The 16,775-nt window shown below is 40.6% G+C and overlaps 1 protein-coding gene across 1 annotated transcript in view; it reads right to left on the bottom strand.

The window, feature by feature from the left end:
* snx29 (sorting nexin 29) overlaps window positions 1–16,775 on the bottom strand; it is a 195,763-nt gene that overhangs the window by 142,181 nt on the left and 36,807 nt on the right. Inside the window, exon 14 of the mRNA XM_049563223.1 lies at window positions 6,650–6,735. Coding sequence (XP_049419180.1) covers window positions 6,650–6,735 — 86 coding nt within the window. The remainder of the gene's footprint in view (window positions 1–6,649; window positions 6,736–16,775) is intronic.

The raw sequence follows: 16,775 nt of genomic DNA, 5'->3' as shown, positions 1-16,775 counted from the left end.
AGGGGGTAAACAGGAGGGGTTTAGTTTGACTGGCATGTTTTTAATATTATTTTAAAGCTACAAAAAAGAATGCAATTGTTAAAACAAACAAAGCTAACCCCCATGGTCAATTTTCCTTTTATACCTTAAGGTCACTCCTTTCCATTTTCACTGTTTCTACGGGGAAAAAGCATTAATGTAAAGGAATAATGGGCTGTCTGGATAAAAATGAGAGGAAATAGAGGTATCAAAGAGCTCTTGACAAGAAAATGGAGGAGAGGGAATTCCATCTTGCCGGACTAACTGCCCTCTGACCCGCTATCGATCTCCTCGAGTGTCCTCTGCGTGCCCAGCCAGCACTTAACAGGTTAATAACTCCTGATCCCTATCCCGCCACTGGCAGGCCAATCTTTTTTATATACAGCACGGCAGGCCAATTTCAGCTGACCACGTGAAGCGATCAGGCATCTCAGAGGGAGGAGGTGAAACCCGTTTCCCCCAGTTTGGAGTCTATCCCCCGGGGAATCAATCCCCCGGGTAAAGCAGTCAGTCAAACAGCAGCCGGTCAACCAGTGAGCCATTAAACCTCCCCCTGGGAGAATGAAACGTCTTAAAACATTATGTCTCGAGAGACAAAGAGCTTCCACTGAGGACTAAGACAGCACAGGTTCTCCAGGAAAACCAATGTTTTCTTATCCAGTCAGTGCCCTTGTTTCCAACCCCGGCCCTCTATCATTAAACCAATTGGCTTCAGACAAAAGTGCTCCATCTCGAGTCGCGCAGCCCTGAACCTTTACTGCTTCTCATACACTAACCAGGCTTAAGTCAATGGACTGCCACCACTTGAACCCGTCTTTTTCAAAGTGAGCTATACATCCAGAGCTGCAGCATTCACTTCAACATACCCCCTCCATACTGTTTTATATCACCGTAAATTTAATTGTCTTAAGGTTTTAGACTGAATGCCGAAACAAGACATTTGAAGAAGTCACCTGGGGTTCCAGAAGATTGTGATTTTTCATCTGTCATATTACAGACTAATCAAAAAATTAAAAAGTAACAAAGCTGCAACCCTTATAATTTTCTGTCTTGTGGTGTGTATCAGGATTTCAAGAGCTTGTTACCTTTTTTTTTTACACCTTTTCTTCCTTGACCACCTCTCTCCTTGGTTCTGCTACACTTGAAGATGTCGAATAGCTTTGACCAGAAAATTCAGGTCCACTGACCATACTGTAACATCTTTTAATAATGCTTGTAGCACATATCAGACACACCATGAATATCAATAGGGTTTTCCAATGTGCAGCCCCTATTACATGGACAAACAGAGCTAAGGTTAGGTGACTTTGGACAAGGTCAGAATGACTGTAGCTCTGGGGAACACGCTAGCTCACCTGGTAGAGCAGGAGCCCCATGTACAAAGGCTATGTCCTTGCCACAGCAGCTGCAGGTTCAATTCCAACTCCAGCCCTTTGCTGCATGTCATCCCCTCTCGCTAGACCATTTCATGCTAGACCTTCCTATCTAATAAAGGCAACAATGCCAAAAAATCTTAAAAAAGAATTACTGTAGCTCAGAAAACAGCAATATTTATGCTAACAGCAACCAAGTAACACAAGCTTCAGATTGCATTGCCAACATGTGATCAAACAGGGTCTTGCATCAAGTGCAATTGCAAGAGTCCTCGTCTCCCCAACCCACCCTACCTGTTTTAATTGTATGGCATGATGTTGATCAAAAGTCCATCACAAAGTTCTCCTGAAGATGTAACTCACTGATAATTGGAGTAGAGGTTTTCACAGGTCCAATCATTTCCTAGTATGACTCAACCCACAAAGTAAATGTTGATTACACAATGTAATGGCTATAATAATGATACCACTGGAGTTTACGTAGCCTTGCTTTCTGTATGCAATTCTGTCTGCCACGGGGTGCAATCTTGTGGGAAAATGTGGGCTTGATTTACAGCGCAAAGGAAGTGCATCAACCACTGTGCAACAAAAACAGGAAGATGATAGTGCCTTCGCAGTAACTATATGCAGTGGCAGAAATGGTGGATGGTGGAACAACTGAAACAAAATCCTGTAGCTGCTAGGCTCTGAGGGAAAACAGAAAGCGATCCAGTTGTCTTAACAACAGCGGCACCAGCAATACTACCACTTGGAAACACTAGGGGGGAAAAGCGGTCTGTTTCCGCTTAAATGGGGTCGAGTAGGATCCCACTGTGAACGACATCCCAAGTGGATTCAAGCATACCTGCTCTCAGCTCTGATTACATGTGTCATCACTATCATTGGAGTTTTCTCTAGTTGGGTTTATTTTACTTGATTGCACTTGTCTACTTCTTATCCTTGGGCGTATTCAAAGTCAGTCTGACTGCACTCACTTTGGCACTCTAAGTTTTTGAAAGTGAATTCATGCGTGTCAGGTTCGGGGTAGATTTTCAACAGGTCCGTCTTGGATTGGGTCCCAGACAGGGAAAGATGCATGAGCCAGGGCAACATGATGAAACTGGCTGCAAACACACAGCATCTGTTGAAAGATTGTATTTCACTGTTGTTGATTGTGTCACATGACAAAAGCTTTAAAACCAAAGTGCACACTAACTCGCACTAATGATGTCAGATTGCACTGAGGAGAGTTAATTCCAAATGCACTGCAAAGCTCTGACCTCCTGCAAACATCTGTACAGATATAGTGAATACTGCAGGTGTGCAGGTGACTTGCATACTCTATGCCGCTCTTTCAAGGCCACCGATATACGTTCAGAAACTTGTTCAGACTTATTATGTTTGTGCAAATCTTCAAGAATCTTCAAGAGCCATGGGAACTGTGTAAAACTGGGTTAGTGTGGGTGTGACAATTCTACATGGGCTGCTCTGTGTCTCTCCCTGGAGATTTCTCTTCATCTAATTCTGCTTTACAGTAAACATGACTGTCACTGTAACACTACAAGTCCTCTGAGGTTCGGCTAATGGTTTCTCTTAATGACATACACTAGTGCACATAGACACACATGTACGTACACACACCTATCTGGAGCACTTATATGTTCACTTTGACGGTACACAAATTGAAGCTACGCTAATGTGGCATGTAAAGTATAAGCACACCCTGTCGTCTACTATAGGGACATATGCAGTACGTGTTCCTGCAGTATTGTAATATACGTTGATATAAAGATCACACATACTAATCTCTCATATGCAAATTTCAAGAGGAGAGGGGAAATCCCCCAAACGAACAGAGATTGACGACATCATGCAACAATAATTATCACTCTTCTGAAACAGTAGAAAGAAGAACCGTCTTTTGTGGGATGTCAGCGGGGCTGACAGCGCCTGAGGAGCGTTCAAGAGATCACGTCTGCAGCGCTATCATTAGACAGGAGGGGTTTCAAAAAGGCATCGCACTGATCCCGGAGAACGTGTACTGACAGCACATGAAAAAGGGGCGCTTGCGTATAAATTCATCCATCTTTTTTTTTTTGCTTTTTTTTTTTTTTTTTTAACCCCGATTTTTGCTCCCCCTAAACTGCTCACACATTATTCCTCCTCCTCTACTCCCTATACACACACACACACACACACACACTCACACACACCAGCAGACTGTGGTAGTCATCATCAAAGCATGATGGAACGAGGCACATCATTAGCAGGAGAAGACAGAGGCGAGGGAGGATGAAATCATTTAGACGCCGCTGTGGAGAGGGAATTACTACGCCTGTCGGGATGAGGGGAGCAGGGGATGGAAGGAGAGGAAAAGACAAGCGGGATGAAGGAGGGGTGAAAAAGGAAGAGGGGAAAAGGGTACAAATGATGGGAGAGTAAAAAGTCAACATGAGGGAGAGGGATAATGAGTGGCGGTAAAACAAGAAGGGCAAAAAACAAACAAGAGGAGAGCTACAAACTCGTGATCGATGTCCTGATGGCAAACCACACCAGAGCAGATTTGTTAAGACTTTTCATTCTGGTTATTTCCTAATTATATATATGGCTTTTCACGTGTGAGGGAATCACCATCTCTACCTCTAATCATCTCCCTTCAGTGTTTCTCTTGGCCGTGCTCTCCAGTGTCAGCGGGCCAGGTGGCCGTGTTTGACAGCCTGAACACAGTAATTGCTGGGAACCACAGGAGTGAAATGTGAGGCGGTTGTGATGTTTTAAACATGATGAAGATGCACAGGCCTACACTTGGTTAACAAGTGGGGGTTGACGATGCACCTGAGAACAATAACTGACTCTAAAAGAAGGTAAAAAAAAAAAAGCACTGACCCAGCTTTTTGGACATTGGTTGGTAGTGAATTTGCACGTTAAATGGGAAGTCCACTTTCATACTAATTGCATCTTGTTTTAGTTATTTCAGCCATCATTCCCTGAATCTATAATACCATTGCATTCACCTTTATTCATCTAGGAACAAACACGAGCAGTCAGAGCATCAGACAAGCTTGGAGAAAAACTGTACATTTAACCAAACTTATGTGGAAGACATGAGAAAATGATGACCCAAACTATCACCACAGCATGTTTGGGTGATATGACAGTCACTGTTGGACAGTTATGTGATTATTTTGTTTTTGTAGTGTCACTTTTATCTTGTATATTTGTATATTTTTCTAGATATTGAAAACTCTATTGTTCTAGAACTGGGCCCAGTGATCGACCCTGACCTGGGGAGTCCACTGGGTGTCTGGTTGGTACCAGTTGTCATTCGTTAAAAATGTAGTACTTGTACTTAGTGTTACTGTGATTTGAAGCATTCTCTGGCACAAGAATTTCCTTCGGGATAAATAAAGCTCTATTGACTTGACTTGACTTGACTTGACTTGACTTGAATTGAATTGAATTGAATTGAACTGAACTGAACTGAACTGAATTGTGAACCACTACAAGTTAAATACAAATAATTACATCATAATTGCTAATCCCAGAAACACCTTGTCACTCCTTGTACTGTATTTTACTGGGAGATTGATGGAGGCTTGACATCAATTTCTCCTCTGAGGAGGCTGATGAAATGCACCTCCTTAAATTCTGAGATGAAAGTTGTAAAATATTGTGTCATCTTAGCTGCCAGCTAGTAACTGGCACAATAGCTTTGCCTATATTCAGCTGGTAAACCTTCAATCAGGAATCACCTGGTTCTGTTCAGTTGTAGGGTGTGTCATAAGTATACTACTACTAGAACTCTATACTACTTTTCTACTATTAAATATAACAAAAAATAAGTAATGTTATTACTTTTTCAGTGAGTAGCAGGGCTGGGTATCAATACTCGATAACTTTAAGGTGTCAGCCGAAATACATTCATTCAATCATTTTCCATAACTGCTTATCCTCTTGAGGGTCGCAGGGGGGTGGGGGGGCCCTATCCCAGCCATTGGGCGAGAGGCAGGATACACCCTGTACACCTTGTACGGTGTTGCTGGCAGCCAATCACTGCAAGCATTCCTCATTTGAATGTGACGTGTGATTGGCCTACTGCCACAGCAGCTACAAGCCATACAGTTGAGTGTTGTGTATTTACGGAGTTGGCAGCTCAGCCTGCAGAGAGCAAATCAAAATGTTTGAAAGTATGGCTTTACTTTACGCCTGTGGTGTCTGGTGGCATTTAACACAACTGAATGCTTCAATTCACATACTGGGTATCACATAAAGTCGAAAAAAAAAGGTATTAAAGGAGTACTTAATGGGTATTAGTATCACCGTATGGATACTGGTATTGTAAATTTTTTGAATGATACCCAGCCCATGTAGTGAGTGACTAATTTTATTTTTATTTTCATTTATGATGACATAAAGTTTTTGCCATGTCATTTCAACGTACACATTATGTGCAAAAGGATTTTATCTATATCACCTGACCTTACATAACTGTTCACGCCCAATGTCAATATCAATTTCGACCTACCATACTCACCATAGCTTGTTTCCTGCACTGTTTGATGCATCAGTGTTGCAGTGTTTTTATCGCATCCTGACAAAAACTGAAATTTTCCTTCCTATGTATTCTTTCGCCTAAATAAATAAATAATTCTACCCTGGATTTATCTTGTGTTATTAAAAAGGCTTTTAGCACCAAATAGCTATTTGTTCTTATGACCTCTTAAGAAAATAAAACATGATTAACTTGATATTACAAAGTTCCACGTATCCCTTTACCTCTGTCTCACAAAGAACATACAATAAAACTCACAAACACATAAACCCTCCAGGGCGTCACAGATAACCGCTCTCCTTTCTATCCCCCAAAATGCAATTAGCTATTATGTGGCCCTCCATAATCTGCCATGTTCATTTTATTTGCCTTTGATACAGCTGGGGCTTATCTCGCCAGTCTTTACACAGAGCGACCGCTTACATCCCCCCGGCAACACGAAAACAAAGTCAAAGTTATCAAATCTACGCAAAAACTAAAAGGAAGGATAAGTCAGGGTGAGAGAAGGGTTCGCACCGTGAAAAGGTAGGTTAGTCATCGGAGCCCCTGAGAAATGCATCTGAACTGATCTGGGATGTGGAGGAAACTGATGACCTTATTTCTCATCTATAAGCATTTCTGTTTGAGAGCAAAATAGACGGACTGGGACACAGATATGAAATCTAATTTCAGGTCATAATGATGCAGAGTGTGTGTGCGTGTGTGTGTATGTGTGTGTGTGGTTTACCATCATTGCCCTGGCTCCCCTCTCTCTTCAGCATCTGCACCGCCCCCACATACTTCTTCAACTGGACCTTCAGGACCTCATTCTCCCTGCACGGACATACACGCAGTTTATAACCAGAGAACACAAACAGTAAGGATGACTTTAACACACTGTAACATTTCAGACCTTTTAATGTCAGATATCCCTGCCATAACTCATAACAGATTACATTCAGACTGGTGCATTTAGACAAAATAATCATCTGCATGCTGTGGTTGTCACAGTGAAGATGCTACCATGCACAAAGTGACCACAGTACATTCTCTGTCCAATATCTCTGGGAGCCACATCGAGCCAGTAACAGGAAGTTGTTTACTCTGTTTTCATGACAGCATGTGGTAGGGGAAGACAGTGTGAAACTTGTTGTGACATCTTGTCACCTGAGGACCGGTGAAAATAAAAACATCTGAAGACTAATCCAGGTGGTCAGACTGAGTTATATTTACAGAGATGTGGCTCGGCTTGCTTTTCAGGCCACCCGAAGGACAACAGCAGTCAGGCCAGTAACAAGTGGACCGACTTTACACCAGAAATTGGAACGGACAGTTCACCCCAGAATCACAAATACATATTTTTCCTCTCACCTGCAGTGCTATTTATCAATCTAGATTGTTTTGGTGTGAGTTGCTGAGTGTTGGGGATATCAGCCAGGATGTCTGCCTTCTCTAAAATATAATGGAACTAGATGGCACTCGGCTTGTGATGCTCAAAGCGCCCAAAAAATACACTTGAAAAACTCAACAGCAAAATGTCTCTCCAGAAATCATGATCTGGTTACTTACGATAATCCACAGACCTTGCTGTGAGCAGTTTCACATAGGAACTATTTTCTTTCTTCCAAACTACACCCGCCAACCGAATCACCGCAAAGACATGAATCTACTCATGACAGCGTGAGATGTAAACATTAATGGCATCCCCCTCAGCTGAGCTGTAACATTAGCTAGCTCAGTGTTGCCAGATGAGCTAACAGGAGATGCACCAACTCAACAACTCGGAAAGAAACAGATTAGATGGATAAATAGCACGAGAGGTGAGATGAAAAATATGTACTTTTGATTTCGGGGTGAACTTTTCCTGTAACAGGATCTTTGAAAGTTAGACTGTAATGGGATTTTATTCACAAAAGGCAGAAATTCCAGGAAGATATGCACCAAAGATGCATTGAGATCACGTGCTGAGGTGGACTGAGACATATCTGGGCAAACATTTTTAGACTACATACAGATGAGCTGCACAAACAGATAAATAACTTCTGCATGTGAGTCCAATAGTAAGGAAATTGCAGCTTGGGTAGTAACATATTAAACTGGAATTATGCTTTTCTGTGACACACGTCTCTGAGAGCGTACGCAAAGAAGGGCATAATGGGTAACAGATGACAGGGGCTCGCAGTGCCAACACACACAACTTCCAAATCTCAACAATTTGTTATGCAGACCAGTGGTGGGATGTTCAGTTTTGAGGAACTTGTACGAACTTTAGTATCTTCATTTCAGGCTACTTTATACTTCTACATTTTGGAAGCCAATATTGTGCTTTCTACTCCACTACATTTATTTGAAAGCTTTAGTTACTTTGCAGATTCAGATTAATAATTCAAAAGATAAATCAAATACAAATTATGACACACTAAGATTAAACTACCCAGCAGGCACATGAGCATGCATCACCAATTAGAATCCAGTAATATCACAGATATGATTCTGGAAAGGGCCATTCTGCATAATGAGTACTCTTACTTTTGCTTTAAGTGTATTTTGATGCTAATACTTTTATACTTTTAAATAAGTATGATTTTGAATACAGGACTTTCACTTGTAACAGAGTATTTTTATACTGTGGCAGCTTTACTTTTCCATGACTGATGTGAACCCGTGCGTCAAGAAAGCTGATTGGCTGATCCACCACCAAAGCAGAGACCAAATAAAAGTAGTTGTTCATACAAGTACAAAAGAAACATCTTCAAGTGACCCCATGCATGTTCGCCTAGGTGCATCCTGTAGAAACAGAACTCCAGCTTCAGTCCAAAAGTGTCTGTCTAGATACTGATGTTAGAACAGCAAGCAAGGCAAGGTTTCAATTATGCTTTTTAAAACATGTGACTATCAAGAATTAGGGCCAACACAAGCACGCTATGTGGTGAACACTACTGTAGCTGTTCGTCCTTGTTAGAAGTAGGGATAGACCAATATGGATTTTTTTAGAGCCGATGCCGATTTTTTTCCATCACCCTTAGCCGATGACAGATTATGGACCGCCGATTTTCTTGAGCCGATATTTGGGGCCGATACTGCTTTTGCTCCCTCAATTTACATAAAAAAAAAAATGACACAATGATAACAAATATTACAGGTCTCAAGTTTAAAATAAGAAACATTTATTGAACAGTAAAAAATACTAAAACAAGATGGAAAGTTGAGGTAGAACAGGTAGAATATTATTATTATCATTATTATTATTATTATACATTCAAATAAAAAAAAGAGTTCAGTGCTCTTAAATCTTCCAGTAATGTCTTTATAAAATAAACAAATCTTTAAGCTGAAGCATAAATAAAACAACAACTACTGTACACAGTAAGATTCAACAGCTTTGTTCAACTTAACCACATACTTTCAAATGAAGAAAAGTGCCAGGGAAAAATAAATCCGCGAACCCACGTGTGTATCGGCCAATGCCGATACAAGTAAAAAACTCAAATATCGGCCCTTTTCCTCTTTGAAAATGATCATTCCCTCATCCACAATGTCATGTTCCGTACAGAAATGGCTTTCCAGGGCAACCTCTAGCTCAGCAGTTTATCTATAGCTGTCCTATCAATAAAGGTAAGAACACCCAAAAAATAATCGAAAGAAATAGTTTTATGGGGCCACCTTGTTAGCTCTGTATATACAGATATGTACAGTTACCACAGCATCCCAGGTTGTTTGATTCCTCTCACAAACCCCCTTGCATCCCCCTAAAAAGCCAATAAAAAGAAATGGCTTTCCTAGTTTGAAGTGATGGACTGACTGACTGCTGCTCTTGCACTTTGTCTGTTCAAAATCATTAAAAACAAACATGTGTATTTGGGTTTTTTCCCCACTGTACCTAACTCTCACTGAACCATGACTCCTAAACTGGGCAATGAACTGAACCGTGATGTTTGTGTTACGTTACAGCCTTAGAGCCTACACGTAATTAAGTCATTCAAATATCAATTCAATCGTAGTTCTACAAAATCCACAAACAAAATATCACAAAACTAAACATAAATCCATACAGAAACAGTCAGGAAACAATAATTACAATATACATTTATACAAGTATAAATAAAAGTGAGGAAAATGTTGCACAAACATCTGGGAAGCTGAAATAAAGTGCACAAACCCAAGCAAAAACTCTATCTCTTGCATAATGCTCATATTAAAATCTGCAGGCTGGAAGGAGGTTAATGTATGTGCAGTATCCAAGAAAGCTCTCTATGAATAAGTCTTCTTCTATGTCTGCCTCCATGCAGATATTAAAAGAGGCAGCAGTGTGTGTTCTGACCTCCGTTTAGCAAGCGAGAGCAAAACTGAATTTCAGTGTTCAGTATCTCCAAGATGCATTTTAAGAGCTCTTGTAAATGTAATTTCAACAAGACGCAAGTTAATGGTCAGAGTTACGGCCCAGTTGAGCCACAGTTCTACACTCACACTGCTCAGAGCAGTGGCGGTGTGTGTGTTGGACTGCAGATGAGGACGCAAACACAAAGACAGAGTGATAAAGAAACAGAGTGAGAGACAGAGGCAGTCTCTTTACAAGCCGTAACCGGTTGAACATCATCGACTTTGGGGAGGAAATCAATCAGAGTTGGAGTGTGGCTTTACGCCCTCAGCAGTTAAATTTAACAGCCTTTGTCTTGCTCCGCCGCCGTCCCCCCACCCCTCATTCTCCACGGGTGATTTTTGGTGCCCTGCTTATCAGCCCTCATTCCCCACCAACAAAAGAGGCGCCTGCCGGGAGACCTCCTGAATCCACATGACGAGCTCTCCGAGGAGCCGTCCACGTCGTTGTTATCAGAACCACCCGCAGCCCAGACGCTGTTCCAGCCTGATTAAATTATAGCTAATACACGCCGCTTGCTCTAAGTGTGTGTTTGTGTAGGAGCTCTGGGAGATATGCAGACATTCTGATGCGTCTCATTTTACTGAGAATGAGTCTTGTGTCTGTTGTTATACCAGCAGGCAGATTACAGCATTTGACAAAATGTGAGTGAAGTGGCACTGATACTCGACGCTCAGGTAAACAACGTACTTTTAGCAAATGTAGAGCTTTGGCCTATTAATACTTGATTACTTCAACTCTTTTTGTTTGTCAACCCATTAAAGACATTATTAAAGCTGCAATAATCAAACTTTAGAATTAGAACTTACAATTGCCACCCAATTCTGCTCTTACATTCAGGTCTACATAGCTCTTTAGCTTTTTAGTTAGTTTTGAGTTATCAGCTCAGGAATTGACCTCACATCAACCCCATTCGAAGACACAGCAGGCAGCTCTTTTTAGAAAAAAGAAACTCTGATAGACTAAGTATACACTACATTGCTGACACTCAGTGGCAAGACTTGACTGACACTAAGTAACCCAATTAAAACCTCACACCCGCCCATATATACGTAGCTCTGTGGCTATATACGAGTCCTGTGACGCACTTCTGGTCTTCTGTTTTATGAGTAAACTTTAATCCATGGTTGCAATAATGAAAGTTGGTCTTCACCAAGTCTTTTACACAACAAAATCAACATAAAAACAAGTCTGAATTTCAGATGTAAGCTTTGTAAAGGGCTTAGTTTAGAATGACCTTTATTGTGATTTGGTTTTGTCTGTCATATCAGTAACTGCTTGACGAGCCAATCTCAATAATACCAACTAGATAAGGAGGAGGAACCGATTCAGCGGAACACAGTGTAACTAACAATTTGGGGAAATGACCCAACCGTACAAAAAAAGCCCAAATTTTCAAGTCGCCAAATAACATTTCTAGGGATGCACCGAAATGAAAATTTGCGGCCGAAGACGAAGCCGAATAATATTAAGCGCTTGGCCGAATACCGAATATCGTTGTTTAGTTTTTCATTCGTTTTTGCAGATGAACCCCCTCCAGATTAGTGTTGTCACGGTACCAAAATTGGGACCCACTGTACGATACCAATGAAAATATCATGGTTCTGAGTAGTATCAGGATACCACAGCGAAAATGAGACAGATGTAATTGACAGGAATGCATTACTGTCCATGTCTGTGACCCCTGTTCAACCCACAACCGATGGGATTCGCCTTTCGTTTCTGCTGGTGGTTGAAATCTGTAGGCTGCTCGCACGCGTGCTGAGTGATTTAAGCCTATTTTGCTTGCTCAAAACAATTTTTAGTTGCAAATGCGAGTGTGGTGACGGATGGATCGCCACACTGCCGACATTTTACTCCGCCCGTCAAGGCACACTGTTTGATTGCGTTATCAAAACACGCCGCTATTATTCGGCCTTGCTTTTAACTTATACCACCGAATACCGAATGTGTGTTTTTTTGCAATATTCAGCGGAATATATTCGGTTACCGAATATTCGGTTTATCCCTAAACATTTCAACAATCTATCAAATAAAAAGTAGTCCAAGTGGGTGGAAAACTGCCCAATCTGGCAACTCTGGCAGCACCAAACAGCCAGTTAGCATACATAGTGCTGCTGAAGAGACAGATAGTTCCCTCAGAGGTTGGTGGAGACCAAAAACAGAGATAAAAGGACACAAAATATTGGATTAATATTCATCAGGTGTCCAGAAGCACGACTCAGAATGCATGGTAATGTTGCTCTGTATTTGGTGGATGAGTTGAAAAGGAATTTTTTGCTAACACATTAGCCGTATCAGCCAATAAGGTGTAGTTACAGCCTGTTCTGCTGCCTCCAAAATAGCAAAACAACCAGAACAGGCAAGACATAAAAATTTACCAGCTTCACAGCAGACATTTTGACTTGTCATAGCAGGAAAAGCACAGGCGTTACCAACAACATTAACAATGGGTCTTGAGCCGGCTCACCTTACTGGTGTTATTAATCACACCTGTGCTATTTCTGCAAGAGTATGTCAAAATAGTTGAGCTTCCATCCAAATGTAGTGCAAATTTTAGCCAAAATTTTTAGAAAATGGGCAAAAGAAACTGCAAATGTATGTGCTTTTCCATCTACTACTGTTATGCAAATATTGTGACTTGGTTTATCAATATAAGTAGCATGAAATTGTTAAAAGTGCACCAGTCAAAACTTAAAACAAAGTAAATCAATGGATGTATAATGGAAAGCCAACTGGACAATGGAAATAAGGAGTTTTGAGAAACTTCCATTAGAGCTATGTGGTTTAAAAAGTGTTCTGGTAACAGCCCTGTGTGCACACATAAGGGTGTTAAAAGCCTTCCAGAGATGACAAAGAGAGGTTGCCTTAGCTAATGCAATGACAGTGCGTCATGACTATATATCATCATTTATTCACTGACTCACTGGTTTTTCATTGCTTCTCTGTTTTAATTTCATTTCATTTTCACTTAATTGCATTTAACTTTTAATGGTGCACCAACTTCTTCACCTCCCCCTGAGCGTAACAAGTTGCAATATTTTTTTTTTGCGTTACCACACAGAGTTGTTGTTGTTTTTTTTTTTTTAAAGCACAAATTGAAAATGCAGAAACAACCAGCACACATTGAAATTAAAAAGAGGCGGAAGAAAAAACACCAAATATCCACTATTAAACAGTCTATTACAATTACTCATGCTGCTATTTTACATTTAAATACTTTGCTTTATTTATTTTCTAATAGTCTAATTAATTATATCTCTATAACATAGCACTGTTCAAGTATTTTTTCTTAGGTTCAAATGCTGACGAGTACCAGTAACAAACAGCATAAGAAACCAGGGTTGACAGGGTTGTTGATCCATCATGTTAACTTGTTGTAACTATGTACTATGAGTCATTTCTACCCTCCTCCATCAGTCCAGGTTTTTAAAAAGTTTTCAGTCCATTATGTACCTAAATGATTTCAATAGTTGTAATGACTCAATACACTCTAAGACGCAGCCAACAGAAATCATTTCCCAAAAGCTTTTCAGCTAATCAGCAACACTACTGTTTGCTCAGTCTTCTTTGTTCAGAGAATTATTTATTCACAGCGAGCTTCCTTTGCTGTGAATAAATAATTCTCTGAACAAACAATACTTTAATTTCTTTTTCAGGTTACAACAGCCTGATAATGAACACAGTTTGGTAAATTATTGATCACTCTGCTGGTGTAATGTGCTTGTTCTCTGCATTATTTAAGGCAGTCGACTATGGACAATATGTCAAACAGGAGGAAGGTTTAAACTAGAAAAATGTCACCATGTGCAATATACTGGACCGACCTCTGCCTTGTTGGCCACTGAATGGGAATTATCAGTGATAGCCTCGCTTGTTGTTAATAGGCCACATTTTTAAGTATTGACTCCAATCATAGATTTATTAAAACATTTTTAAGCTGACTTTCCTACAACAAAAATGTAACCATACCCATGGCTCCTTGCAAAGAGAAATATGCATATTCCCAGTATGCCACCTCTGGTATGAAAAGTTGTACTACTACAATAACCAGAATACAAAATTCTCTGCATCATTACATCAGATGATGGATACAGACACACTTGCACAAAACAAAATCTTGACACAGGTGTAGATCACACCAACGTTACGAAATGCATCTCCAAAATAAGCGGTCTTGAGGGAAATTTAGGGAAGCGTACACGGGCTGCTGTCAGCTGATATTACTGGAGCTGTCAGTGGGACAATGTAAATAAGCAAGTGTCGTACAGGTTATGAGGAAACATCAAACTAACAAGAGCCTCACTTGCTGGGTACATTTTCGAGTCCAATTTTAGAGCAGCCTGGTAAAGTACAACCCGGAGGTGTGAAATACACCCTCTGTGTCCCGTCTGTGTTGGAGCGACTCCCCCCAGGTTGTACACATGCTAAATCAAACACAGAATTTCTTGTTTTTTCCCCCATGAGCGATTAAACTACTCATTACTGACAAGAAAACTCTCCGCCTCATGCCTCAAGCCAGTCTGGCCTGCTCTAGGCCAATCACAACCATTATCTAATAGAGGCCATGTTTAAAACAGTGACTGACAATTTGCGGAGCCAGGGAATCGGTCATTAAGATACATCGTGAAGAGACCATGAAAGTGTGTACACAATTTTGTACCAATCCATCTCTTAGACATAAGAAATTTCACAGGATGAGGTGAAAATTGTTGACCTGCTGGTGTTGTCACACCAAAGTCAGACAAATACAAAAGTACTTAGGAGTCATCCTCTGGGCACCATGAATATGTATGTTCCAGATTTCATGGCGGTTCATCCAACAGTAGAGGTATTTCAGTCTGGAACAAAGAGGTAGACCGACCAAGAGACTAGCTGCTAGCAGGGCATCTTGTTAATCATCTTGCGACAACTTACATTCACCTTGTGAACCACTTTTTGGTCCAGGTCATCATGTCAACCACAAATCGACCACAAGTTCTAGCACTATTTCTACATTAAACATACAGATGACTGAAATTTTACACAGTAAAGGGAACATTCTCTGTTGTATTCCCTGCTAAATTCTAGGGATGTCCCGATCCAGCTTTTTCACTTCCGATCCGATACCGATATTACAGTCTTGAGTTATGGCCGATACTGATACCAATCCGATCCAAGCTCACTTATTTTGTTGTTTGTCATGTTAGAAAAGGTTTGATCAAGCAATATTACTCTAACAAGAACAACTACTTAATCGGGTTAGTTAGAATGATCCACAACAGTTGGTACGAGAAACTGACCCGTTTATTGTTAACAGGGTTAAATAAACAAACTTTAAATTTGAACATTAACATTAAATAAAAAATATAGCTGGTTTGCTTTGGCTGCTTTGACCCCTTAATAAATAGAAAATAAATCAACACAAGAAATCTTTAAAATGTCTAACACTGAAATTAAAATAGCGGCAAGACTTCACACACTTGTGCTTTGGCCCCCTAATAAATAAAAAATAGATTAACACCACAAGACATTGTTGACATTTAACAAACAATGCAGCCTTTCCTTTTCAGTTATTTTAGTAGTGTTTTTGTAGTCCATCCATGGTTCCAATTTCACTAACTGTGCCCAAAACAATGCCATCAGTGTTCTTTACTTAAACAATAAGAGTGTAAACCAAATAAAAATATCACTCTCAAAAAACCAGAGCAGAAAACAAATAGTCAGTTAACTAACTTGACCGCTACTCTTCCTACCCTTCCCTCAGTGTGTCTGCTGTCTGCATGCTGGCCTGGTGGATTGATAGTAAGAGCTGGAGCAGATCACTGGAATGGACTGCTTGAATCGCGGAGCGCTGGGCTGGCCAGAAAACCTGGGGCGGACTTCATGAAAAACTGGATCAGAGTTCTTGGATCGGCATTTTTCCATGCAGGCTGATCCGATGCCGATGCCCGTTTTTTGCTAATATCGGCGGCCGATACCGATCCGAATATCGGATCAGGACATCCCTACTAAATTCTGCTTCATATATGGAAACCACTGAGTAAACTATCTTGCACACACAGTGTTTATATTGTGTCCATACATGTGAATAGCTGTATGCTTATTAAATACCCACTTAGGCCCAAATTCCTGTTGCACACACTTCCTCAACACCTCTGGCGAGTCCATCATTACAAACTCAGTTTAGTGGCATGAATGCATGAATGATAGATACCAACCAAATCTAAACTACAAAGCCCCCTGGGAGTGACAACATTGGACCAATTTTCTCTTCCCTGAAACTGTAGCAGGAAACTGCAGCTTTGGCTCTCTGTTAATATTTTCCAATTGAGAGCGATCCATTAAGTTGTTTGATGCTTTGCTTCCAGTGAATGTTGGATCACTGGAAATGCAGAGTGTTTGAAAGTCATCTGAAACTCTTAAATGTCTCTTCTGCCTTGAGGGACAGTAAAGTTTTAAATGAGTGTGTCCAAAGTGAAGTACTTGCTCGGCATCTCTGTTGTGAAAACTGCAT

The sequence above is a fragment of the Epinephelus fuscoguttatus genome, linkage group LG20 (assembly GCF_011397635.1).
Source record: "Epinephelus fuscoguttatus linkage group LG20, E.fuscoguttatus.final_Chr_v1".
Classification (NCBI taxonomy): Eukaryota; Metazoa; Chordata; class Actinopteri; order Perciformes; family Serranidae; genus Epinephelus; species Epinephelus fuscoguttatus.
Note: the sequence above shows the minus strand (reverse complement) of the source record. Positions and strands in the feature narration are given on the sequence as shown.